The sequence below is a fragment of the Dromaius novaehollandiae genome, chromosome 20 (genome assembly GCF_036370855.1).
Source record: "Dromaius novaehollandiae isolate bDroNov1 chromosome 20, bDroNov1.hap1, whole genome shotgun sequence".
In the NCBI taxonomy this organism is placed as follows: Eukaryota; Metazoa; Chordata; class Aves; order Casuariiformes; family Dromaiidae; genus Dromaius; species Dromaius novaehollandiae.
In genome coordinates this window covers 4,302,327-4,328,408 of record NC_088117.1, presented here as the reverse complement: position 1 = coordinate 4,328,408, position 26,082 = coordinate 4,302,327, and the positions used below count along the sequence as shown (strand labels likewise).

The 26,082-nt window shown below is 58.7% G+C and overlaps 1 protein-coding gene across 1 annotated transcript in view; it reads left to right on the top strand.

Annotated features, from left to right (window-relative positions):
- The window catches only part of NIBAN2 (niban apoptosis regulator 2), a 51,685-nt gene that overhangs the window by 7,101 nt on the left and 18,502 nt on the right, over positions 1-26,082 (top strand). Inside the window, exon 2 of the mRNA XM_026113833.2 lies at positions 19,984-20,114. Within this exon, the coding sequence (XP_025969618.2) occupies positions 19,984-20,114 (131 nt within the window). The remainder of the gene's footprint in view (positions 1-19,983; positions 20,115-26,082) is intronic.

Here is a 26,082-nt window from a genome sequence, read left to right as displayed (position 1 = left end):
GGTGCGTGGGGCGCTTTTCTATTCCTGGGCTGACCCGAGGGCCTGAGGAGGGCTCTCAGCCGAGTTTCAGGCTCGGCTCCTCCTGTCCCTGGCTCCGTGGTGTTCCTGAGAGATGCGGGGATGCCCTCCTGCGCGCCTGTCCCAGGCTCAGCCTGGAGGGGACGTGGGGCAGGACCTGCTTCCCCCCCCCCCCCCCCCCCCCCCCGTGGCAGAGGTGGCTCTTGCTGTGGCACAGCCCAGTTGAGCAGAGCCCCCCAGGACGCCTGTCCAGACCCTCTCTCGCCTTTGCCACCTCTGGTCAGCGCTAGAAGTGATGCCCCTTGGGGGCTTTCCCCCTGTGAAGGGACATTCCCCAAAGCTGTGGTGTCCTCAGTGCCACCACGTGGGGAGGTGGCAGAGTGGGAGGTCCTGGCCACCAGGCACTGTTTCCTGGGGAGGGGGTGTTTGTCCAGCCGTGGGAAGCATCCAGAGCCCCTTCTCCATCCCCAGCGTGTGCTGGACCACGGCTGAGGCCAGGAGGGAGCCTCGTCTTCATGGAGGGAGACCAGCTTCTGCCTAGGAAAGGCTTTGACCTGCTGGCTGCTGCTTTTCTTTCTGGACTGAGGTAGGGGCTGAGGATGCTCTGCACCAGCCGAGCTCGCCGGGCATGAGTGCGGGGCCGATGCTGCATGGGCTGAGAGGTGCGCCGTGCTCGCCCTCTCGGTCCCCGCCATCGCGCGCCGCCCTGCCAGCCCAGGGCTCCCGCTGGTTAATGAGGAGGATGTTGCGCTTCTGGATCTGCTGGCTGAGCCTCCTCGCCTGGGAGGGCACGTCCCGAACGAGCACCTTGTTGTGGGAGCCCTGGAGCCTCTCCCTCCCTCGCCGTGCGCCTTGGCTTTGCGTGGGAGGCTTGGGAAATGGGGCTGAGCTGCTTCCCTGGGCTTCCTGCGGCTGGTCGGCCTCGAGGTGCTGTGTGCACGCTGGCTGGGGCCTCGCCGTTGAAGCCGAAAGCCTGAGGAGGGGAGCAGGCGCAGGGGGAAGCTCCTGCCCGTTGCATGTGCGCAGGGTCAGGTTGGGACGCCGGGCAGAGGGGCCTGGCTGTGCCCAGGGGCTCCAGGGCCAGTGCTGGAGAGCGAAATCTGAGAGGGCTCTGTCTTCCCTGGGAATCAGGTGAGCAGCAGGTAGGACAGGGGATAGGAAAATCTCCAGCACCAAGGCCTGTGACAGAGCTGAAAACAGGCTCAGGGTTGTTTTTGTTCAAATACCTCTTTTCTGATGTACATAAAAGTCTTTGTTTTGTCTCCTCCCCCATTGCTGGATTGGGTTTCCTGCTGGCACAGGCCAGCTCAGCAGATGGAAAAGCGTGCCAGGTCGAGATCTTCTCTCTGGGATTAAGTGCGTGAGGGAGGAAGGGGGGCAGCCTGCTCGTCCCGCAGTGGGGAAGGCAGAGGATGCAGGCCCTGCCTGCGAGCTCTGGTGCTGCTCTGCTGGCAGAAGCGATTGCCATGATGTCTCAGAGGAAGGACCTTAAAACTCCTCCAGGGTCTGTCGCTGTCCTTGGCACCTGGAGTGTGTAAGACTCGGAGAGGGAGAGATGCTGGAGTTTGCTTTGGAGCCCAGGAAATATAGGGACCTGCGTGGAGTGCTTGGTTGGGCTGCTCCCCAAAACACGTCTGGCAGATATTCTCCTGGCCTGGGGACCTGGAGGGTCCTGTGATCCCTCTGGCGTTTGGCCCTGGAGAAGTGACTGGTGATTTCGCAAGTGCCAAAGGGCCTTGGGTAGGGGTGACCAAAGGAAGCCGCTAATAGCATGTGACACGGTGGCATGGCATTGCTTGCGTTGCAGTGTTGACTCAGCCACATGCACCACACTTTAACTGAAGCAACGATCCCAAAAGTCAGGTGCTGGTGGCGGAGCAGGGCCTTATCTGGGGAGGGATCACGCTGGTTCCCACTCTGCTGCAGGGGCAGCACCTCTGACTGGAGCACAAACCACGGGGTGAGAGCATTTTGTGCCCCTGAGGGCTGGCAGCCCTTCACCAGCCTTGCTCATGGGTGCTACCTGGGCCCTCGAGACCCTGTAGGGGCAAGGGATGTGCAGGGCTATCGTAGGTGGCCTGGTGACAGACTGGCTGGTCCTCTGTCCCTAGCTATGCTCCGCTGCTGTTCCAGTACTGGGTTTGGGGTGGTATCTCGCATCAGGGGCTTGGAGTTGGCCAACCTGGGACCAGGCTGCCTTTGTAGCCTGGGGAAGGAAGGGCTGTGCCATTCTCACTCTGAAGTATCTTGGTGCTGCCATCATCAGTCACCTCTGGAAGAGCACGGCTCTGCTCTTGCTTGGCTTGATGCTGAGTGAACACTGGTGGGTTATGAAAATCTGGGTGAGGCACTTGCCCACCATCAGGCAGGAGGTCCCTGAGCTGCTCTGTGGAGCTCAATGGCAAGGGTGGTGAGACAGGGTGGTGTGGTGGGAGACGCTTACTACCCTTCCTCATCGACTCATCATGTCAGCACCTTTTCTGATTTTATATCCTGGGCCTCCAGGGAGTGGCTGTGATCAGAGCAGGAAGGTCTTGCCCAGGTCAGGCAGAGCTGAGAGGGATGTTTCTAGGGAGGATGGGAATATTTCCTCTTGCACCATCGTGCAGCTGGGCTTATTTGGTGCAGGAAAGCCCCTGGTTAAGGACACGCACTTCACATGCCTTGGTGCAAGAGGACTCTGTTTGAGGAATCCCGAATGTGTTGCTCCAGCTCACCCATACCTGGGCTCCATCTGGTCACGACCAGTTTTTCAGGAGAGATTCAAAGGCTCCGAATGCTGTTTGTTATTCAAATGCACATTCCTTACACGCAGCTCCAGAGCGGCCGTGTTCCTGGGGAGCAGCAGGAGACAGGCATCCACACTGCAGAAAAACACAGGCAGTCACGTAGCAGGGCTCTAATCCCTCTCTTGGCTGGGCTGGATGCCACCTCGAACTGGAGGAGTGGAGCTGGTCCCCGGGATTCGACTTCCTGGACGGCTGCTTGTCTGGAGGGTGCAGATAATCCAAGCGTCTGAAATCTGCGTTGCGCTGACCTACTTCCAGATTGCCTCTGCTGGTTCCCACGGGTCGTGGCAGACGCACCACGATTGCGCGTGAGCCGCTTCGGACGGGGCAGGGGCTCCCGGGGCTGGGAGCACTGCGGTGGGGAGGGGACCTGCTGCCACGCCAGAAGCAGCAGGTGAAGGCTTTGCAAGCCCTCTCTCCCCCTCTGAAGCTCCCTGATGCTCGTTGCCATCTCGCACAGTGTCCAAAGCGTGGTGAACGCCATTGGGGGTTTTGACTGCTCCTAGGCCAAGGAGAAGCTGCTTAATTTGTTTATATTTTTCCCTGGTGGATTCTGTGGTCTGCTCTAGATCTCTCTGTGAATGTGTTGGGCAAAACTCAGCTTTAGCAGGTTTATTTGCTTTTGGCTAGGAGGGGATCGGTGTTATGAAACTACCACAGCTGGGTGCGGCAGCTCCGGATTAGGTGCCCTGAGACAGGGTAGGCGCAGCTCGGGGGGGGATAGCACTCCGTGTCCGTGTGGGGGGACACCTCCTCTGGGGGGGAAGGAAGGACACTGGGGGTCTTTGTCCAGCCGGCTCTGTGGTGCCACATCTCCAGAGGTGCTGGGGGAAAGCTGCAGTGCTCCAGCTGACGGGGTGCTGGTGCCCCTCTTGGGGAGGCAGCCCTTGGGTGCAGGGAAGCAGTGAGCTGTGCCCCTGATGGTGGCCTGGCCCCGGGGGTGGCCCGCTGCCCAAACCAACCTTGCGAGCTCTGAGCCCCTTGGTGGCCACCTGCAGAGCCCGCGTGCAGCTGTCCACCATACGCAGCATGCAAACCCCATTACAGCTCAGCACCCGTTGCCCAGCCCGTGCAGCAGGTCTCGGAGCCGGTGGGAGCTCTGCTTTCTCCCAAGACTGGCTCTGCCAGCCTTGTGGCACCCTGTTGCAGGGGGCTGGGCTTTGGTGCCCCGGCGGAGACTTTCTCGGCCTGCCGACACGCCGTCCGGCAGCGCTGCCATCTGTGTCGAAGCTGGCTTGGCACAACGGGCCCCTCTGACTCATCCTGGGGCAGAGCCATGCGTGGCAAAGACACTGCAACAGAGGATCAACCAGTTCAGGCCTGGGCCCATCTGGTTTCTCCTCTGAGGCTCTGCTGTCTCATCCCTTCCTCCTGCTCAGCCCCCCCTGCTTCTCACTCTTCCCGAGAAGAGCATTAGTCAGAGGGCGAGCAGTTGCTTAGATCATCTCCAGCTCTGCCAGCTACGGAGCCGTGCAGCACCCGCTGGGGCTGCAGCCTATGCAACGAGCATCGGTGGTGGCAGGAGATGTCCCTTTGCAAAGCGCAACCCTCCCCTTTTGACCTGTGCTGTGGCTCTAAGCTGGATCTGACTTTTTTTTTAATTATTATTATTTTTTGAAGGTGTTAGTTAGTCTGCATGTAGTATGGACAGTTGTAGCCCCGGAGTAACCCAGGGATCTCTATCCTGCCCCTAGTTATCTGCAGCGAGCCTTGTCTAAGCGTAGAGCAGAGCTGGTTGAACTTGGGTGTTGCTCATTGATAAAGGGGAACAAAGAGTCTGGGCAGGCATTTAAGGCTGGCCTCCGCTTTGTTTGTTCCCCAGCTGGCTCAAGATAAACTTAATCTAAATCACGATAAGGCCCCTGGGCAGAAACGAAGCCTTCGGACCAGGAGTTAAAGGGGGTGAGGGCTGCGTGTAGGCTGGTTGGATGCACCAGGGTTACGTGAGCTTTTTCCTAGATGGGAATGTAAACGGGGAAAACTCTCTTGGCCCTTATCCCCCCCCCCCCCCCCAGTCTGATGCATCAGGTTTTCCTCGGTTTCGGTCTCGCCTGGCCCTTACGAGAGGGGAAAACATGCACATGCTGCTCTACTGGGTCAGCTGCAGTGTTTCGCTTTTATCAAACGCAAACCCTCTTTCAGGCCGCTCTGTGCCGCTCTCCTCGGTCGCTGGCCAGGATGATGGCTCGCTGCCGGCTCCCGCGCGCGCATCGCCTCGAAGCGCCGCGTGGAAAACCCCGGCTCTTGCGGGGGGGATGCTCACGCTGGGAGCTGAGTCAGGCCCACGTGAAGGCGTTTGTGTTTTCTGGATGGAAATTAACTGAGCAGAGATTCAGATTCCTGAAACCCTAAACTGCCGGCTGGAGCTTAACCCTTCGGGGGCTGCCGGTGGCGTGGGAGAGCTCCTGAGCAGGACGGCGATGTGCTGCTGCTGGATCCCGGTACTGCTGCCCCAGTGCAGCCTTGATGCAGAGATCCCCAACTGGAGGGAGCTGGGAGGAGGAGATGGCACTGATGGCTCGGGGGGCCCAGCATCTCCCCGGAGCAAGACCCAGGGCTTGGCAGGGGATGCCCCAGCGTGGCTTGGCCCGTCGCAACGCGGAAAGGTCATGGTGCCTCTGCTGCCCTCCTAGGCTGTGTTTTGCCAGGGCTGCTGAGCAGCATGTCTCACGCAGCCTCTCTTGTGGCTTTTGGTGAGCTTGCTCTGGTCGTCGCTGTGTTGCTCGGCCTCAGCCGTTGCGTCCCCTTTTCGCGCTCGCTGTGCCAAAGCTCGTTTTAGAGATGAGCCCTTGCTGGCCCCATGCGCCGCTCTGATGGGGCAGCCCGGAGAGCAGAGCTGGCAGCGGTGCCAACGGGGTAGCGTCAGCCCTTGCGGCTATTCCCGCACCTCCCTCTGCCAGCTGTTGCTCATCAGCTGCAGATGTTTCTCAGGCCTCGGAGGATGCTCCTGGCCTAAGGCCTTGCTCGGCACCCCCTCCGCAGCGTGCCACACACCCTCGGCGGGGGAAGCCCCGTGGCGCTGGCAGCGGCCCAGCAGCCTCCGGTGACCTCTGCTCCAGGCTGCGCTCCTGCGTGCGCAACGCTGGGATTTGGGAGAAGTGACCTTGGCCACCCTCCGGGAGAAGTGGGTGGCCGAGAGGCAGTTTGCAACCCCATGGGTGCAGCTGGGCTCTGCTGGTGCAGCTCTGATGCATGGGGTGAACTGGGTGCCCTTTGCCCACCCAGCTGGTGACACCGGCCCCCTCCCTAGTGGCCCTTTCCCAAATTGCCTCCCGTGCCCCTTGAGCCCGGGCCGGGTGGTGGCTGGCCCAGGCAGGCTCCTTGTCCTCCCGGAGAGCCGCGGCGGGGTGGGAAGCCTGGCGAGGCAGCACACGAGGGTCAGGGCGGAGGGAGGTGGCCGGCGTGGGAAAGTTGGCGCTTGGCAGTGGGGCGCCGTGCGGCCGAGCCGGGAGGCTCCTCTCCCGCTGGCCCGGTGTAAACAGGATGCGTGGGGCCAGCCGAGAGCTCCGCTCGCCCCGCGGCGCCGGGCACGGGAAAAGCGGGTCGGGCGGCCCACGGCGGCTCCCCGGCCGTGCCCTTGGCCCAGGGTGGGCGGCACGGGCTGCCCTTGACCCCGCCCGGGCGGGCAGTGCCCTGGGCTGGGACGGCGCTGCCAGCTCCGCTGTTTGCGCATGGGAGCCGCTGGCCGGCTGAGGAGGGGCCCGTTTGTTTCTGCTCTGTTTATCTCGCTGGAAATCGGCTTCCGTCCATTCTTCGCCTCTCCGAGGTGTAAACTGCAAGGGCTGGAGGCAGAGAAGTGCCAGCCCGTGAGGATATGTCTTTCAATGCCATCCATTTTGGGGGCTGCCAGGAGTCTGGGCGCCTTCCCTTCCCTCCCCTCCCCTCCCCAGCAGCCATTCCCTCCTCACTAATCATTGACCAGCTGAATTAGCGATTAACTCCTTCCCCTGCCGCTTCGGTGAGCCTGGCTGCAGAGCCGTCGCCCTCGCGGGGCTGGTGCACGCTGATCACGAGTCTCCCCGGTTCGTTGCAGAGCAGCAGCCGGCTGACGCATGAGGTTCCCCAGGGCACCTGGCGAAGGGGCTTGTGCCCCCGGCCAGCCCGGGTGGGCTTGGTTTCATCCTCATGGGCAACAGCATGGCAGCGAAGGGCCGGGGCTGCTGGAGCAGCTGCTGGGTTCGAGAGAGGCTGTTCCCATGCTGGGGTGCAGCCGTGGTGTCCGGATCTAGGGCAGGGCACCGTGTCTCCCATGGCGTGGAGGAGCTTGGAGGGGGGTTGAGCCTTCAGCAACGGCAGTCGCTAAGGGGAAAATAGTAACCTGGAGCACCCGCAGGAGATGGAAACCCCCCATCCCACCTCTTGGGCACAGCTCTGCAGCTGGGAGTTGCCCTGGGAGCACCCTGGAGCTGGGCATTGACGGTGTCCTGTGGCCCCCGGCACCAGGCAAAGGAAGGGCTCGCTTGTGCCCTCACGGCCAGCGGTTGCCGCTCTCCTGCGAGCTCAGCCTGGCAGTATCGGACAGCGTGGGCTGTCGCAATGAGCCAGGAGAGCCTGGTGTATCCCTTCCCTCCCTGTCCATGCAAGCGTGGTCCTCAGGCATCATGCTCCCTCCTCGGTGGAGGCAGGGCCCCGCCGGGTGTCCGCTCCCCTCCTTCGCTCCCCGTTGCTCTGCAAACGCAGCCGCCCATGGCGCTTCCCCGGCTGGCCATAACCACCTCGCTGGAGGTCACCGTCACTCCTCAGCCATGGGAGCCGTGCGCGCTGAAGGAGAGAGGATTTCTCTCTCCCTGTGCCGCTGCTAGCAGGTTTTCCCTTCTCTCGCCTGTCTCGAAATGGCCAGGCCCTGCTTGGCGGCTGTGGTTTTCCTCTGGCCGCCAGTGACTCAGGCCTCCCCTGCGGGCCAGCCAGGGGAAATGAGCCAGGCAAGGTTTCGTCACGGGTGCGGGGGACACGGCTGAACTGGGCCAAAGGGCTCTGATTCAATGAGGTTTTTGTCTTTTTTGGCCAGGGGGAAAATTCTCTCCCCTCAATGAGGTTTTATTCCAGTGGTTCGTGTGCCGCGTTCCCAGTTGCTGCTCTCGGCTCCTTCTCATGATCCTACCTACGTCAGTCCAGGGGACTTTGTGGGGGAAGGCTTGGGTTTCAAAGACACCTTCCCCTGTCCCCGATATATTTAAATAACAGCAGGCCGGGAATAACTCTTCCCTGAGAAATGCATCTGGTGAAAGGGACTTTGGGATCTGGGCTTACAAAACGGGATGTGGTCTGGAGAGAAGTTTTGGCTGACTGCTCCCATTGGGTTGTGTCAGACTGCGCGCTCCAAACTCCCCTGGGTTGCGAGAGTGTGGTTTGGCATCTGCTTTAGGCTGCAACAGCTCAACTGTTGGTTACTGCTAGCTCTGGGGGTGCCTCCACCTCTGGAGGGGGATGCTCAGAGGCTTGGGGATGTTTTGGGTGGTGGGAGGCAGTGACTGACGCCCATGATGAGGGGACCTGCCTCGCTTTGCCCTTGCCTTGGGATGCTGCAAGGAGAGAGTCGGTCCTGGCGACTGGCTGTCTTCCGGGTGGTGCCAATCCTGCACCCAGGGCTCTGATATCCCCCTGGTCAGCTGGGAGGTCCTGAGCAAGCATCAGCTTGATGCTCCCTCCTTGGAGGCAGGGGCATCTGAGCCACGGGGAAGGATGAAGTGAGCGGGGATGCCTGCACTGTCTCGTTCGTTTTCTAGCAGCTTTGGGGGAGATGCCCAGGAGAGCTCCAAGGCAGCCACCGGTAGCAGCAGTGCTGGGGTGCACCTCATGGAGATGCGTCTGTGGGGCAGGTCCAAATCCCCTGCTGAGGCTTTGCTGTCGCTTGCCGCGTTGCAAAAGGAAGCCTGCTCACCCCAGCCACCAGCAGCAGGGACCAGCTTTCTGGAGGGCCAAGGAGTCCTTCAGGGGAGCTCCGCTCCCTTGCCACAGCTGTGGTTAAACATATCTTTATACAGAGGAGCAGTAAACCTTACCATGTTCTCCTGGTTTCCCTTAAACTGCAACCCTTTCCTGCCTGCCCGAGATCCTACTGAGTCAGGAAAAGGGAAAGGACATCTCCAATCTCAGTTTATTGGGTGTCTTTGAGGGGATATGAGGAGGTGATGCCCAGGTGATAAAAGGATTAAAGCTCGTGGGGTGGGAATACATGTCTGCATTGCAGAAGTCTCTCTGCTGCTGGCCGGACCTGGAGCTGGCTTTCTTTGCTAATCCCAAGGCCAAGCAACAGGAGCCGCGAGGGTTTGGGCGTAGGTGGGCCTTGGTGGGGCTTATTGGGCTTTGGTGTCTCGCTCCCCTAACCTGTTTGGAAGGGTTATAATTTACGGCCTCAGCTCATCTTTTCATTGGAAGAGCAGCTCTGCTGAGGTTCCCTGGCGGGGCCTGCCCTCCGGGCGCCGGCGTTTCGCAGCTCGACCAGGCGGTTTGCAGGGATGCGCTCAGAGGCTGACCCAGGCAGGCTCTTCACTCTGCAAGGGATGCTCAGAGGAGCATCGATATGCGATATGGCGACAGCCGTGCTCTCAGGCCAGGAGAAACCGCTGTAGGTCATGGAGGCGGCTTCATCTCCTCCATCCAGGGTAAACGCGGTGCTGTGGGGCAGGGGCAAAGCTCAGCCATGGTTGCCTGCCCCGGCTGGTGCCAGGGCAGCATGGCTTGGAGCTGTGCCCTCCCAGGGTGCACAGGCAGCACGTCACCGTGTCCCCTCTGGCTATGGGGACTGTCCCCCCGTGAGCCCCCGGGGATCCAGGTGTCTGAGGAGATGCTCGTCCTTCCCAGACTGCTGGTCCCTCGCCAGCCCATGGGAGCCTGTCTTTACCCCAAGTCCCGTGCTACATCAAAAAGCCTCGTGCTGCAGAATTCCCTTCAGAGGGACCACCCGGGGCCTGGGGAAGTTTTGGAGCTGTTGCTGGGCCGTGCAGCGAGGGCTGCTCATGGGGGTGCTGGGAGCCGTTACGGGCACGGCTGGGAAGGGCGGCAGCACCGCGGCAGCCGGAGGCCTTTCCCGGTGCCCGTTGCGTGGTGTAGCAGCCGTGTGGATCCGGCTGGATCCAGCCTCCTCCCGTCCTTGGGTATGAGCCTGAGGCAGCAGGACCCGCGTGATGGGGAAGTGATGCTCCTCCCGGCGCTGGGGCTGAGCGCAGGATGGGGGACAGGGGCCGCATGTGCCATCTTCCCTCAAGCTGGCAGCCTCCCCGGGAGCGTGGCTCCGAGGTGCGGGGCCCGGAAACCTTTCTGCCATGGCCGCGAGGTGGGGACAGCTTGGTGGCACCAGTTGCCACTGCCGTCCCAGCCATGTGCAAACTCTGCCATTTCCAAATTCCCAGCCATCCAACCGCCAGGCACAAGCAATAGGTCCTTCTCCAGGGAGCAAAGAAGTCCTGCTTCACCAAGCCTGGGTGAAACGGGGCTGGGGGATCCCAGCCTTGGTTTTCTCTCAGCATGGCTGTGCACGTGCAGATTTGTCCTTTTTAACAATCCTGCTAATATCTGGCTGCTCCCCTGCTCTTGGTGAGGCCTTGGGCAGGAGGAGGCTGCCGGCCTGCTGCCCTTTCCCGGGTATCCGTGTGGAAATGCCCTGGGATGGGTCGTTGTCCCAGGAGCTGTCCCGGCTGCTGAGTGCAGCCGCCTGCCGCGGCACGGTGCGGTGGCGACTGTGCGGGATCTGAGCACCCCACTGCCCAACCCGCTGACTCTGCCAGCCGTGGCCGGGGCTATTTAAAGCATCACTCTCATTTTCACATGATTTCAAGGGTAGTGAAGAAAACGGGCTCTGTCCATGTACTCCTGCTGGCAGGGCTTCCTGCAAGCTGCGTTGCCACCAGGAAGGCCTTTTCTGGAAAAAGTGCTGCAATGTGAGAGCAAACCGGGAGCCCTGGGTCTCATCGCCACTGCAGTCTCAGAGGGGCAAGTTTCCCATATTGGGCTCAACTGGAAGAACTGCGAGTCTCAAAGCAGTGGAGAAGCAGCTCTTGCCCTTCCTGTCAGTGGCGCTTTTTTGCCCGGTGATAGGGAGGGGAAGGGGATGCTGCCAAAATAACCTGAGCAGTACCGTCCTGCGCGCTGATGTGAACATGAACATTTGTATATGAACATTTACCTGCACTGCTGCTGAGGCTTGGCGAAAGCTGGAGCAGGGGGCACAACCGCAGGTGAACTGAAATGCAGAGGGCAATAAAAGCAGCTGGAGGGAAGGGTACAGCGATGCAGGGGAAGGAGCTGGTGCTGGTCCCTGGGATGGTGCCCCTGAATCAGGGCTTCCCGGGGACGAGCTGCCACAGCTGGAGCCGATGCTGCTTCTCTGCAGTAAGGCCTTTGGCTAGACCTGGAGCAGGGAGTGCTGGTTCATGGCATTTTTCTTTTTTTCTTGGCTCTGGTGTGAGGGGTGCCAGAGCTGGGGATGGCTCTGGTTGCAGGGGCAGCGAGGCCTAGGGCTGCTTTCTGCTCCGCCTGTATAGGGGCACTCAGGGTACTGGAGATGCTTTAAGGAGCAAAATGCACCTACTCCAGGCAAAACCCACTCCTGGCTCCTGCTTTTCTACTTCAGCAGCTTGCTGTGATGTTTTGAGTCTTTCTGATGGTGAGAACTACCTCCCGCTGCGGTGCTGCTCTGGGCAGACCTTGAGCTATCTCAAGTGAGGATAGGAGCTGCCTGTGCCTTTGGCAGTGGTACCTGCGTAGCCAGTGCCCAGGCCTCTGGAGGGTTTATTCCCTTCCCGGTGAACCAGAAGCCCGTACCTGTTCTGCTGTCGCCGTTTTGGGCTGGGCCGTGGTTTCTGGTAGTTGTGCTCTGCCGCTGTTGCGTAACTGGTACAAGGGGTGGGCAGAAACTACCTCTCGGCTCGTTTTACCTGCAAGAGGCCTCTCACCCAGCGGGCTTTGCAGTCCTCGGTTATGATTCAGCTTCTGCAGGACTCGGAGGGGGAGAAAACCCAAACCCGCATTGCCTGCTTGTTCTTCGTTGCCCTTCTAGGGTGTCCTCCAGGGAGTAGTGTGTCAGCTGGAGAGAGCAAATTGTGGTCGTTATTCTCTCTCGTGAGCTGTTGACCTTGGCGTTCCTGCGAGTTTGTGGTAGCGCTGGCTTGGGAGGTGGCAGCGTCCTCCTGGCCCTGGTGGCCTTTCGGTGCAGGCTGGAGCATCGCTGGGGGAGCAGGACGTGTGGTGAGGTAGGAAACAGCCGGGTGCCTTAGGGACGCGCCCCTTGCAAAGGCAGGGTGGACACTGGAAGATACAACCTGAACTTGTCTTGCTCCCAAAAGCCAGTCCCGTCATTGTGCCCAGCCTGCTCTTGGCATGTCTGTCCCACCCCTGCGAAACACAGAGCCCTTTCTCTGCCCTTCGTGTGAAAGCTGGCTTGCTGTAGAGCCCCTTTGTCGCAGCCTGCAAAGCACCACGTGAGTCTTAGTCATCGGGATGCTTCTGTAGGGAAGGAGGGGAAACCCGGAGGCAGAGGAGTAGATGAAGTCTCTGATTAAGGGTGCTATTGGGAGGCTCAGCAGGGATCCCAGCCCTGGCAGAGACAGGGGCGTTAGCGTTAGTGGGTGCTGTTTGACACGCAGCTCCAACCATAAACTACTTATTGCTGATAACTTGCCTCAGTCCTGCCTTGCTGTCAAGGAACAGGAGCAACTCGCTGGAGCCTGCTTCAGCCGAGCAACCTCGGGCTGCGGCAGGAGGGTCACTGCTGCCCTGGGCCGGTCGCAAAGCGCAGAGCACCGGGCCATAGGTGGTGGTTTGCAGAGCCAGGTTGCGTTTGGTGCGAGTGGGGACCAGGCTGGTGGCACTCGGAGCAATGGGGGAAGCCTGTGGTGCCCGGGAGCTCAGGGATTTCTGCGTGAAGGAGGGGTGCGTGGCCATTATGTTGGGAAGTGGATCCAGACTCTGTGTCCGGAGCTCTGATCTGCTCTGGATAAGCCCTACGTGTGTGTGTGCTCCAGCCTCAGGTCCTAGAGCGAAGATTGTGTTTGGGACTCGTGGGAAAGCGGAGTCTAAAGGAGGCTGGGGACCTGTCACCACCCTGTGAAGGAAAGTCCCTCTGCTGTTGTATGCACCCGACTTGCTGAAACTCTTTCCCGTGGGTGTCTGCACCCGCACCCAGATAGGGGCGTTTGCTGCTTGGAGGGGCGGAAGCAAGCTGAGCCGCATGCCTCCATGGCCTCGTCACAGCTGGGATGTGTGCTCCTCGCCGGCAGTCAAGTGGGGGGACAGGACAAGACTTGGCACCTAAGAATGGGTGGAGGATGTGGAGGCCAAACGCCTCTGCCGCCTTGTCTCGCCATTGCCCGCTACCAGGAGAGGAGGATCTGCTTTACGCTGCTGTAGGATGGTGCCTGGCGCTGGGGCTCCTCTCTGCTGGCCTGAGGCCTGGGGAAAAGCACGCTGTGAGCTTTCTGGAGCTGAGACGCCTGTGTGGGCTCCAGTGTAAGCTTCCTGGACTGCCACGCACCCTCTGGCTTTCCAAAAATTCCTTTAGCTCTTGGCCAGATGCACAGCCAAAGCTGCTGGATGGAGGGAAGATAGCTTGTGGGTGGCCTTGACTGCCCAACCAAAGAGGGGGCAGCTGTCTGACCTGTCTGGCAATCCCCAGTGCTGCAAGGTGATGGCTTGGGGGTTTATGTTCAGCCTCTTAAAGGAGAGAGAAAGGGCAGGATGGCTCCTTCCAGGTATTTGGAAGCATCTTACATGTTTCCTGCCTCTGCACAAAATTCGGTTGTGGTCTCTGACTTCTGCAGCCATCAGAAGGCTGCTGGGAGGGGACCTTGGAGGTGCATGCCATGGGGTGCTGGCCCAGGTGGGGTCTTTTAGCCAGGTCCTGGCACATCAAGCCCCACACAAGGGGGATGCTGCTGTTGGTCTGTGTATGCACATGTGTCTGAGAGGCTAAGTTCAGCTGCCTGGACCAGCCCATAGGACAGGAGAGGCTTTCAGAGCATCTGCTGTGATCTCAAGCACAGATTTCCCAACCTCTTTTCTTGAGCAAAACTCAACTATAGCATTGTTAGTTGCCTAAATCTGCTCCTTACGTTTCTCCTTACGTCACCTCTCCATGCCGCTGCTGAACCAGCGGTACCTCTGGCCCACCTCCTCCAGACCTCTCAAGTGTGTCCACGCACCTCTCCTTGCTTCTGGTTTGAGCGTGGTTGCAGAGAAACCCAAGCAAATTCTGCGCGGGGCCGACAGCGTGTAGTGGCTTGAGCTGCACGTCCTGTCTTGCCTCGCGGCTTGGGATCAGCTGGTCTAAATGGCAGGAGGCAACTGCACGAGTGCTGAAGTGCTTCTGGCGCCTCGTGTCCGTGGGGAGTCGGACGTTGAGCCAAAACCCAGCTGCCTGCCTGAGGCTCTGCTCGCTGGAAGAGGCACCTCTTCCCGGCAGCCCTGGAAGTGTGCGGACAAAGATGCTTCCCAAGAGCAGACCCTGGGATATCTATAGAGCCGGAAACCAGGCACAGCTGGTGGCTGCGGCACAGGGCTGGAGCTGCGAGCAGGCGGCTCGTGGATCTCAGGGGAATGAGTCGGGGGGGAGGAACTGTCACGCGTCCCAGGGTCGTCGTGCCGCTGATGGGGCTTGCTGGCGATATTACAGACTGTGCATGTCTTCAACCTTAAGTTGCACTAATTAAAGCCTTTCTTCTCATAAGCAAAAAGAGGGGGTGGGGGTGAGAGAAGGGAAGGGGAAGGTTTGATTCTTAGCTTGCAATCCAAAAGATGTTATTCATGAGTGGAGGGTCATGATTCACACCCCTTCCTGCACAGACGTTCTGGAATGAGAGCAGAGGCTCTGTAGCATCGTTTACCCCAGGAGCTGGGGTTTTAAGGACTTGAAGTGTGCAAGGTAGATGATGGCAGGGGACAGGGTTTGCTACTAGCATGGAGGTGAAGGGTGCTGCCAGCCCTGTGCTAGCAGGGCAGCAAAGGAAATTGAACTGGAGCTCCTGGCACGGAGCTGTGGGCCTCTGCGACGCGTCCCCCGCCTGCTTCCTTCTGCCCACTAGCCATAAATATCCAGAAGGGTAACGTGGCTTTCTGCGCTGCTAAACTGTTGGAGCTGGGGAAGATTTAGTTGTCTTGGATATTTGACTGTGAATCTTTTGTTTCAATATCTGCAAGTAATTGACTTTTGCTTTTCCATTTGCTTAAGAACTCCTAATTGGCCCCGTCATTAATCAGTGAAGAATGAGTGACTAAGCTGTCTTGACTGCTGGGGAACTAGAGCTCTTTTTTCCCATGAACTGAAAGGAAATTAAACTTCAAAATGCCCTCCTAAATCTTAGCTGTCAACATTGCTGCCCAAAGCTCCAGCCAAAATAATAGATTTTTGTAGACTGCAGGCTGCAACAGAAGTACCTAGTGGACACAAGCAAATGGAGTAACAACAGGCTATTTTTTTCCACTAGAAAATGCCAAAATAAGGGTGAGGAATTTCTCTGCTCGTATGAGCAGGCTTCTCATTCTTTGGCATGCAAAATGTGTTCCTTAAACCCAGGCGATTCTCCAGCCCCGGCGCCACCTCCTCCAGGACCTCGCCGCCATGCCCTCCGTGCCGGCGCTCCCTGGCACCGCGTCCCTCGTGCTGGGACTGGCTTGGGATCCGCCTGGGGACCACGGCTGAAGCCCTCTCCGGGCGATCGACCTCCCAGTGTGGCCGGGCTGCTGCGCCGAGCCAGGCGTTGCCTTTCTGGTCCCTGGCGAGCGGCACGGGGATGCTGGGGGAGCCTCGCGCCTTGCCAGCTCTCCTGCTGCCCTGGGCCAAAACCCCGCGAGAGCCCCACACGCGAGCACCTTGGGGCTGTTGGTGCAGGCGCAGAACCAGGCGCGCGGTGCCGGCGCTGTCGGATCTGCCGATAACCTAGGAGGAGAGCAGACCGCGTGGGAGGGAGCGGTTTGGGTGGCAGCTGAGCCCCGAAACGTCCTTCCAGGATCACTCGGGAGGGAAGCGCCGGATGAGATGCAAGCTGCTGCTGAGCCCTGAGACCAGCGGGAGTGACCAAACTGGGGCGTCCTGGAGGGATGCTGGAGCTGTGGACCATCCTGCCACGGTCTCCGGCAATGCTCACTTCCCACCCAAGTGCAGCACCCCGTCGGTCTTCAGAGCTGGCTGCTGCCACCTTGCTTGATAAATGGATGCGGCAAAGCATCGGCAGAGGGGGAAGGTTGCATGTGGTCCTTCGCCACCGTTTTGTCGTGATCCCATCTGGCGCCCGGCTACCTGCTCCCAGCCATTACGATCTCGTGACATTTTTTTTCCTGTGCCATTCCCAGCTCCTAGCTGGGGTATATCCAGGATTTGCACCGTGCTGGAGCAAGCTGGTCCTGCTCTTCGTCCCTCGCGCAGCCCCTCAGCACGGTGGGCGGCCGTTGCTGCAAACGCAGCTCTGGGGTGGCTGCGGCTGGAAGAGACTTTTGGCTGCTGTCACAAGTGCCGAGCCGCGCCAGGGCCCGCGCGTGCATGTGTGTGTTTTGTCTGGTTTCGTGCACCCAGCATCGCGCTGGCTTCCGCGCCGAGGATGCCGATACAGCATTCCTGCCGCCTCCTATCGCCCCATCTCTGGGAAAGGCTGAAGGGTTTGAAATAGTTGCAGGAGACTTGAATTCTTTCCCTTTCACACTCTCTGGGGCAAAGTTGAGCGAGAAATTCAGAATAGAGGTCCCTCATGCCAAAGAAAGCTTCGGGAAGCCTTTCTGCTGGCAGTCTCTTCCCGAGCCTTTAAAGCCCAGGGAGGCTTTGAGAGGGGGTTTCCTCGTGGGACGCCCGAGCGGCCCCGGCGTGCCGTGTGGGGCAGGGTGCCACGCTCGCTGGAAGCGGCGGCTTCCGACCTGCCCACGCGTGGGACCTCGCCGAGCCGCCGGCCGGGATGCCAGCGCCCGCTCCGCATTCCTGCGCAGCAGGCTCGGGCGCAGAGGAGGTGTCTCCATCGCCCCGCGCTGCGCTGGGGACCTAAATCGCCGGGTGCGGGAGATGCTCCCACTCCCTGGCTGTAGCTTGGGTCCCAGGGTGGTGTCTGGTGGGAGCCCACCCTGGTGGGAAACTTGGCGGGGGGGGGGGGGGATTTTCACTTGATATTTTCTTCTGTGTGTATGCATGGATTTTTATTTTCTTTTTTTAATAGGGATGAAAGCTTGGATGGGGGGGGTGCAGTGATTTATCCTGCAACTGCTTGTGGGGAAAACAGCTCATTTCTGGTGCTAGTCAGCTCTGCTCTTAGCTTTAAGTCCAGGTGGCTTGGCGATGTGTGATGCATAAGCGGCTCTAAAAGCAGCCATTGCTGTGGGACCTAGTGGGCAGCTGCCCAAACTCTGCCTCTTCCCCTGCCGCGGAGCGTGCGAGGGGCACTTTCCGGCCCCACTGCCCCCCCTGGCCCTCCTTGAAGCGGGGGGAGAAGCTGGGGCTGAGCCCGCCGGGCTTCCCTGTGGGGTGCAACCAGCCGGTGCCCCGCGTGCCCCAGGCCCTCTGTGGGGCCCATCTCCCGGCCCCACGCCGGCCGCGATGGAGGATGCCACTGGGGCGGGACATGCTGGGGCAGAGTCGGGGTTTGGGCTGGCCGATCTCAGCTGCTCTCCCACCTTTGGGTTTTACAGGAAGGTGGGAGCTTGCCGCCTCCATGCAGGCTCGCTAGAGCTGGGGAAAGGGAAAAAATGCAAATCCTGGAGTAAGATTCAAGGAGCTGCATTCGGGGGCTGCACAGCCGCTCGTGGGTGACAGCGCAGGGATGCTGCAGAGAGGCTTTCTCGGGGCATCTCCAGCTCTCTGGGGCACGGTGACTGGCTGGCTCCCACCAGCTTTCCCCAGCGCGTGGCTCCCATCAGGCTGCACTTTGCTCCTTGGAGAGCGGGCAGGAGGCTCTGAAGTCTACTGAGAGCCTGGGGCTTGTATGTCTTCTGCATGCGATGCCCAGCCTTCTTCTGGCTTTGCCCCTCGCTGCCCCGTGACCGATCCTGCTGTGCATATTCCCCCCGCGCGGCTCTGGCTGTGGAGCTCGGGGCTCCCTGGCTTCTCTGTGGGATGTTGCTCATAGGGGTCCCACCATGAATCTCGGGCTGGGGGGGCCTGAGTTGCCCCCCGCTCTCGGGGGCGATGCCGGAGGAAGTCCTTCCTCGGGCCTCGAGTGGGGCCGTGCAGCTGGACTGGGGCACGGAGCTGCACAATGCGCAGGAAGCGCCGTGCGGGCCCGTTCGTATTGCCGGAATAAGCTTAATGTCAGGAATTTCCTGCCTCGCAGAGGAATCCGAGGCATTAGCATTAAACACCAAAAAAAGACTCTGCTAACTCTGAATTAGTCCCCGGGCTGGCCACGGAGGGCAGAGGGCGGCAGCATCAGTCGCGGCCCCGCGCTGAACCCTGCTCCCATGGGCCCAAGGGCAGTGGGAAGGTGTTCGGAGGCTGTTAGTGGGAAGGGGGAAGGTGTCCAAATTTATGACCTGGGATTAGGCTATCTCGTGGCAGGCTGGTGCCTCCCCGCTGTTTATAGCAGTTCTGCAGGGGCTCTGCCTCGGCTCGGGGATCGGAGGGGCAGGGGCTGCCAGCACGGCTGTGTTTCCCTGCAGGGATAGGGATGGAGGAGCCCCAAGCTGCCCGGATCCTGCCACATCCCTTCCCAGCAGCCCGCGCAAGCGGGAAGAGACAGGAGATGGCACGGGGGTTTGGCAAGTCCGTGCCCGGGTCGGAGGCGACGGTCCCAGAGGGCTGCGGGTGGTTTTGGAGCAGGGGGTGGGTGCCAGGCGATGCTGGCTGCAGCCCGTGAGCCTGGGGCGTGCGGCTCTGCTGGGAGAGGACCCAGCTCCGGGGGCGTCTGTCTCTCCATCCCTTCCCCCGGGCTGGTTAAGCTAGTCAGCTCGGCCCCACGTTTATTGGGTATGTGGGAGGTACGGGCAGCCCAGCCCTTGGGCCTGCTGATTAGTCAGGGGAACACTGGCGCGAGGCACCTTCACGCTTCGTTAAGAGATGCCAGAGCCCCGCTGACGGTGCCAGCGTCGTCCTGCCCCGGGGTGCTTTGCGCAGAGGCCGAGGCACTTGGGGCCCGGAAAGGTGCCGTGGCAGGAGCCGGTGCGAGAAGCTCTGCTGGCAGGGCCCGGGGAGCGAGAGGCCCCGCAGCAACACGGAGAGGAGCAGAAAGCTTTAACGTCTCGAGGGCGGGAGATACGCCGGGCTGGGGACGGTGCTCCATCGGTGCTCCTCACACAGTGCAGAGGCTCTGGGAAAAAACATAGGGCCCCGGTGTGGGCTGGAGGTCGCTGAGCAAACACGGGACCAGGAGGTCGGTGGCTCCTGATCGCAGGTTGGGTGAGCGCTCCAGGGCTGGGGGATGGAGATCTGCCCCATGAGCAGCGTCAGCCAGCCCAGCGGGCCTCGGCAGGGCATCCCCAGGCTCTGGCAATGGGAAATGTTGCACAGAAAGCTGCTGGGCCAAGTGCCTTGATTGCTGCCCCGGGAACGATCTGGGCTGGGTGCGCAGGGTTGAACCGAGCTGTGTGTGAGGCAGTTGTCTGGGGGGGACCAAGTGTCAGCATTGTCCTGGGGCCATGTGGATCCTGGTGGAGTCTCAGCCTGAGGGACCAGAGTCTCCAAAACACGCCTAGGAGGTTGTTCCCCTTCCCTTTGAAGGATGAGATGGGCAGACGGGGCTGGGAAGGGGGGACTGCAGACGGCAGGCCCCTTCACCCCGGGTGCCCTGGACAAGCCACTTGCGGTGTAGCAGGTGAGACTCATCTCACCTGCAGCCAATGCTAAGCTCTTGGGTAACCTCTGGAGCCAAGGCAGCCCCAAGTGACCCCCTGAAATGCTGGGGCATGTTCCCCGTCTCCTCTGCAGTTAAGCTAGCTGCCTCCAGCTTTTCTGGAGAGCCTTTCTGCCTGTTCCTCACAGATGCTCAGCTGTTGCCCCAACAAACTGCTGAATACTTGTAAGGGTTAGTGCTTGGAGCTGTCTCCTAATGAAGCTCTGGGCTCTGCCCCATGGGCTGCTGTCACTGCATTGATGGGCTGAGGAGGACTTTAGCGGGTTGAAATTTTCCCCCCGCTGCAGAGAAAGAGCAGGTTTGTTGATTGTACGCATGAAGCTGAACTAGCTGGAGGTGATCAGGAAGGTGGGGGAGAAGGTCTGGTGCTGGGGGCCATGATACCCCTGCCTTAACACCACTCTGCTCTCCTCTTGCAGAGAAGACCGGGAAGGTGCTGGATGAGTTTTGCCGGTGCTACAAGGAGCAGTACGGAGTAGCGCTCTTCAACAGCGTCCGCTATGAAATCGAAGGCAACGGTGGGCCGCAGTCGCAGCTGCTGCACCGCAAGGTAAGGGCACGGCTCCTCTAAGCCTGGAGCCGGCCTCAGCCACCTGCGCAGGGCTGAAGGCTCAGCTCCTTCCTCTTCCCGCGGCGGTGGCTTGCGCTGCTGTGTTGGGCTGCCGGCCGGCAGCTCTCTCCTTGTGCCGGCGAGCACAGACCACTGTCTCCCCCGTGGCCTGGGGGATGTCTGCCTCGGCGTGCGGGGCCGTGGTGCTCACGGGTCCGTCGGAGATGCTTCGGTGCCGCGGTGGGAGCTGGCGGCAGAACCCTTCCTGCTGCTGCAGGAGCAGCGCTGGGTGCTCCAGCGCCGGGAAAGCCCACCGCAGGGAGGCTGGAGACCACCGGCTGCCGAAGCACCGAGCTCCATGTGCGGCTCCCTGGGAGGGATTTTGTTTTCAAATCGGTGCAACGAGCACACCCAGCAACCAGGGGGTGAGGCTGGCTTTTGGCTGTAGCCCAAAGTTAATTTGTGTGTTTAACGACAGGGCTTGTTGAAGGCACTTCTGGCTGATAACAAGTTTCTAGGACTCGCTCGTGCCCGTTAAAAAGCTGAGAGCAGTAGCGTGAGCGGGGCTGTGGGCTCTCACGGGACTGCGGGTGCATGCTGGGCTGTCTCCTCTGCTCCTCGAGGTGCAGCTGGGGCTCTAAAGAGAAGGTGGTTTGAAGTTTCTGTCACAAGCAGTTGTTTCTTGTGTGAAAAGCAGTGGGAAAGACTTCAGATGTCTCCCCAGTGGTATTTATTGCTTGTGGATGTGTTACTGGGGACCAAGCCCTCCTCTTCTGCCTCCCGGCCAGGATCAAATGGAGACGAACTCGAGTGCTGGGCTCTGGCCGTGCTGTGGTTTCTTGCTAGCAGCTACTTTTGGGGTTTTTCTCTTGCTGGTTCAGTGGAGCTGCCACACTGCGGGCTGTTCACACTTCCTCTCTCGGAAAGTGAAGGGAGCGCGAGCTTCGACAGAGAGAGACGGCGACAGGACCTCGGGCTGTGCGTGATGGGAAGCTGTTGGTTAGAAGAGGAAAGGGAGATCGTTTGTCCAGGGCCTATAATTAGAACTGGTAGGAATGGCTTTGATTTCTCATCAGTGCTTGGAAAACAGCAGCCGCTCTACTGTTGGTGTCAACCGACTGGCTTTTTACTGGCAGTAAATAAAATGAACCCTCAAATTAAAAATGAGCTCTCAATTCATGCATTGCATTGTGCTGTATAAGCCGCTGGATTATAGTGTTCAGTTCCTCCTTGCCAGGCTGAGCTAGCGGCAAGACTGGGCACCTCCTGACTTCCTCTTGCTACACTGCAGTTCACTGTTGCTCTCCTGGGAGCTTTGCAATGACCCAAAAATTGGAAAGGAATTGCACAAAAGCAATGAAATACATGACGGAGAGCGAGTATGAAGGCAGTGCCCAAGCACAAAGGAACAGTGTAAGAGTTGCAAGGGGAACAGCATGAATTCAAGCTCATAAAAGAGGCCTGGAGGGAAATAAAGGGTTCATAAATATTCTGAAGGAGCTGGCATGGACAGGTGCTTTTCCAATGGTGAAGGAGCACAGACAGAGGCTGCAGGATGCTGATGTATTCAAGGCTGTCCTTAACGATGAAAGTGAAAACGTGTCTGGTCCCAGATGACTGCGGGCCCCTTGTTCTTTTTACAGGCAGTAGAGCTTCTTAGCTCGCCCTAGTGACTGGTGGCTTCAAGTTCCTCCTTGTTAACTCCTCAGGGATCTTGGATGCACCTCTCTTTTCCAGAGCGTGGCTCGCTAGCAGTGTCCATCTGGGGAACGGTGATGCAAGTCCATCATATTGCATCCTCAACTCTCCCACAGCACTGACCCCTCCTGCCTCCTCAAGGCCACAGTGGTGAGACAGTATCGTTCTTCTCAGCCGTTGTTGGCCGGCCTGCAGCAGCCTCCTCATGCTTGCCAGCTTTTGGAAGTCTCTGAAGCCAGTTTCTGATCTCAGCTGGGAACTTCTCTTCTTGCTGCTTCCCTCTGTTCTTAGCACTTTGCCCTGGAATGGGGCTGACTGGACTGTTTTGGAGTTCATGGCAAACAGCTTGCACAAATGGAGCTATTAGAAATCAGGGTAAGCACCGCTGAGGTTTTCGTAGCAGAACGTGAGCTGACTTCTGAAGCAGCAAAGTGCTAGAGGAGAAGGAGCAGGAGTGTAGCCAGGGACTGGATGTCCCAGGTGCCCTTGGGGGAAGCTTTCCTTACCCCTGCTGCTGTCTCTCCCCTTATGTTTCCTTTCGTTACAACTACAGATGGGAACACCAGCAGTGCCAAGGGACTTTTTACCATCGCTGAGGCTATCATGTGTCTGAGTTTCCTGGAGCCCAGTGTGTGGCTGGTGCAGAGAATCCAGTGCTTCAGATGGACCTGCATTTCCTGGCTGGATATAATGATCGCAAGCCACCATGTTCTTCTTCCACCTCGCCTTAGAGCAGGTTCTGTGAGCCCTGTAAGGGGCAAAGAGCCAACACCTTGCAGCATCTAGTACACTGGAGTCCTGCCCTCAGCGATGAGAAAGCTGTTGCTGATAGATGGCATTATAGCAAAACGGCTGGCACCTCGCCGAACTTTGTTCATGTGCTCATTCCCACTGAGTCACCGTGCACGTTGGCTTCTCCTGACTTCTGCATGCCTAAGGGAAGGGGGAGATGTGAATGAACTCCCCTGAACCCTCTCCTTGGTAAGGGACGCATGGCTGTGGGAGTGCAGGGGTACCCGGCTGGGTGTTCATCTAGAGAGTCGAGTACCCCAAGATTTGTTATGGCCGTTCCCCCTGCCACCACACTGCCCTTTGTGCCTGCTTGTGTCTTCCCTTTTGTAACATCTGCAGCCCATGTCTTGGATGAGATGTGCTGCCTGGTCAGCTGAATGGTCCACATGTTCTCAGCAGCCCCCGTGGGTCTTGCACCCCTGGGCAGACCAGAGTTGATTTGCAGATGCACGTTCAGACCAGGCTGGAGGAGGTGTGATTACCAATTTGGGTTGGTTTCTGCTTTTGTTTGGGGTTTACAGTATGATCAAGAAACCTAGAGATTGCATCAATCTCTATGAGATCAGACTTGAGCCTTGTATGTTAGCTGTGGCTGTCTTCAAGGCCAGCCTGTGTGAATGCATATCCATCATGTTTTTTAGGAAGGGGACCACCTAACCCATGCCCCTATTCTTCTGAAATGCACCCAGGGAGCTCCAGCCTCAGCAATGCAACAGGCCAGAGCAGGGCAGCCTGTGGTGACGGGTACTGGCCTGTTCTGACCCAGAGTGGATGTTGCAAGAGCGGACAGTGTGTCTGTGCCTGCCTGGGCCCTGGGTGTGTCAAGCAAAATAAAGGTGTGGAGGTAAAAGTTCCTGAGTAGGAACAGGGAGCTTGGTGTCCACAACAAGACTTTTATTGGGTTCATCACAATTTGGCAGATGAATTCAACCTTCTCTGGGGAGGTACCTCCTTCTAAAGGTTGCTTGTTTTGTAAAAAAAATTCCATCAAGCAGTCCAGGAATGTATGAGAAATGGAAGCGAGTCAGCAAGGTCAGGGACGCGGTGCAACTCTTTAAAACAAGAGTATAAAAATAGGACATTCCACGGCCAAGCTGTCGCAAGAAGTCTCGTCTGCTCCCCCCTCCTCTGCTACGGAGTCTCAAAGCCTTCAGCTGGGCCTGGGAATGCAGAAGGGATTTGCTAGGCAGTGAAGACAAAGTTGGGGCCATGTTCTTAGGAGTGCGAGTAATGGCAAGTCCCTAATGCGGAGAGATTGAGCATCTTCCTCCTGCAGTCGGTGGGGTGGAGGACTCAGCTGTGACTTTTGTTGTCTCCACTCTGACCACCCCCAGCCAGACCTGAGAGCGACTTCTTGGCAGTCCTGGAAATCCTGGTGGCATGGGTTATCCTGTGCTCAGTGCCCGATGGATGATCAGCACCTTGGATGTTGCCTGTACTTGTGCAGTTTGGTTCCCTCAGGGTCCAGCGGCCGTGCTGGCACAGCGAGGTTGTCACTGACTTGGCCTGCTCTGCCAGGATGCTCTGATTGCTGAGGAACAGCTGAGCCTTTTCAGGAAGCGCCATCAGAAGCAGAGCCTCCCCCTCCCTTCTTCCTGCCCAGCACCCAAAGAAGCAATCTGAGCCCATTCAGCTTGGAGCTGGCTCCATGCACAGCTGGGCAGCCCACCAATGCCACGATGTCCCTGGGGAGTGGGACACAGTGGACTAGTGAGGTGAGCCTGCACCAGTGCTGGAGGTGGACGCTGGGAGGAGAAGGGTGGGGAGAGAAGAGAAAATGATCTTTTAAATTCATATGAGGGTTGATGGCAACCCTGGAACTCGGGGCAGGTCCTGGGATGGGGAGGACCTACGCCTGTGTAGGGTGTCACAGCTGTGGATTCCAAGGAGTTGGAGAGATCATCTCATCTCAGCTTGGCTCTGCACTCCCCTAATTTGCTGAAAAAGTCATGGATGTCAAAAAGATGCAGGATAGCATCCTCTGTGTCTTTGGGCAGAAGTCTTCTATTGTTTTTGTTTTTTGTTTCGTTGGTTGGTTTTTGTTCTTTTTCTTTTACCAGGGGAGGAAATGACTAACTGACATCCCTATGGGGACTCTGTGCTCAGCGACAGCCCCACTCCGGGGTGAGAGGTGCAGCTGGCCATAGGCCTAAAGCGTGGTAGAAGCTCCTGAAATGCCAACAAGAAGCAGCAGTGATCAGAAAGTGCACAAAATAAATGTGTCTGCCTTTAGTCTCTCTAGCAGGGCTTCTTACCCTTAGCCAGCCCAGGTGTGCATTTTTGCATCTAGTTCGATTGTGAGTGGTCATGGTGGATAGCACATGTTGCAGGGTTTGGAGTAGGATTTGGGTCTTCAGAGGTGCAAGGCTGGGAATTGTTTGCTTGCAGTGGCTTTGGGCAGGCTGGTGAACCGGACTCTTGCCCCTGCAAACTGGCGCAAAGTGGGGACAGCTCTTGGGGCAGAGCAGGACGTCATACTTGCAAAGTGCTCTGAGATCCTCATGGGCCTCTGGAAAATAATCACAGAGCATCCCTTTTTTCATAACAAACTTCTCTGCTTCTCCTGGCCAAGTACCAAAACAAATATATCTAGACCCAGATCTCGCTGCTGACTTAATGATATCAAACAGGATGTGGAGGTGGTGGCTCTCCCCCACACCAGGTCCTCAGACGTGGCGTGGTTGATCCAGGCGGCCCAAGGCCCTCCATCAGCATGCTCACCTGGTCGCCTCCCTTCCCTTCCTAGCAATTTGGTGTGTACCTTCATGCCCCAAATATTTTCTCGGGGTGGGTAATTTTACCTAACTGCCCCTTCCTTGCAAGCAGGGTGTGCGAGAGAGGAATGCACGGAGGGAGCTGGTGTGCAGTCACCTCCGCATCTCCTACACAAGGTGCTGCTGTGCCGAATGAGCTCTGCAACGTGCCGGGCTGTGGCCCTCAGCCTGTTAGCTGGGAGCTGCAGGAGGGCAAAGCCGCTGCCCTCTGGCTGCTTGCAGACTCCAAAGCCAAATATCTCTGCTTTTTAAAGGCATTTTGCAGCTGATCCTCAGCTCTGCAGAATGTAAACTCTTGACTCTCTTACTTGCAATAGTGTCTGCCTGCTGAGGACAGCTGCCCAGCCAGCCCTCAGTGAAATAACTTGTGTTTATCTCAAATCTCTGGTCCCTGCTTGGCCTCTTGGTGGACTCTGTATGGTTGGTGACTCTGGATGAGTCCTGCCGTTGCAGGCACTGAGCCCTTCCGTGCCCAGCCAGTTTTGGGCTGGCGCCTGCAGTTTGAGGGCAACACCTCTTCAATCCTGCTTTTGAGCCCCGGGCTGACTGGCAGGACTGTGGGCTGTCACGACGATACCCTTCCTGCTGTGATTTGGAGACTCCAGTGAGTGAGAGCATGAGTTCTTGAGCCAAGGGTCTCCTGGACCCCTTATCAAGCCTCAGCCTGGGCTTTGTCTTATTTTGTTTATCCAAGCCAGTCCTTA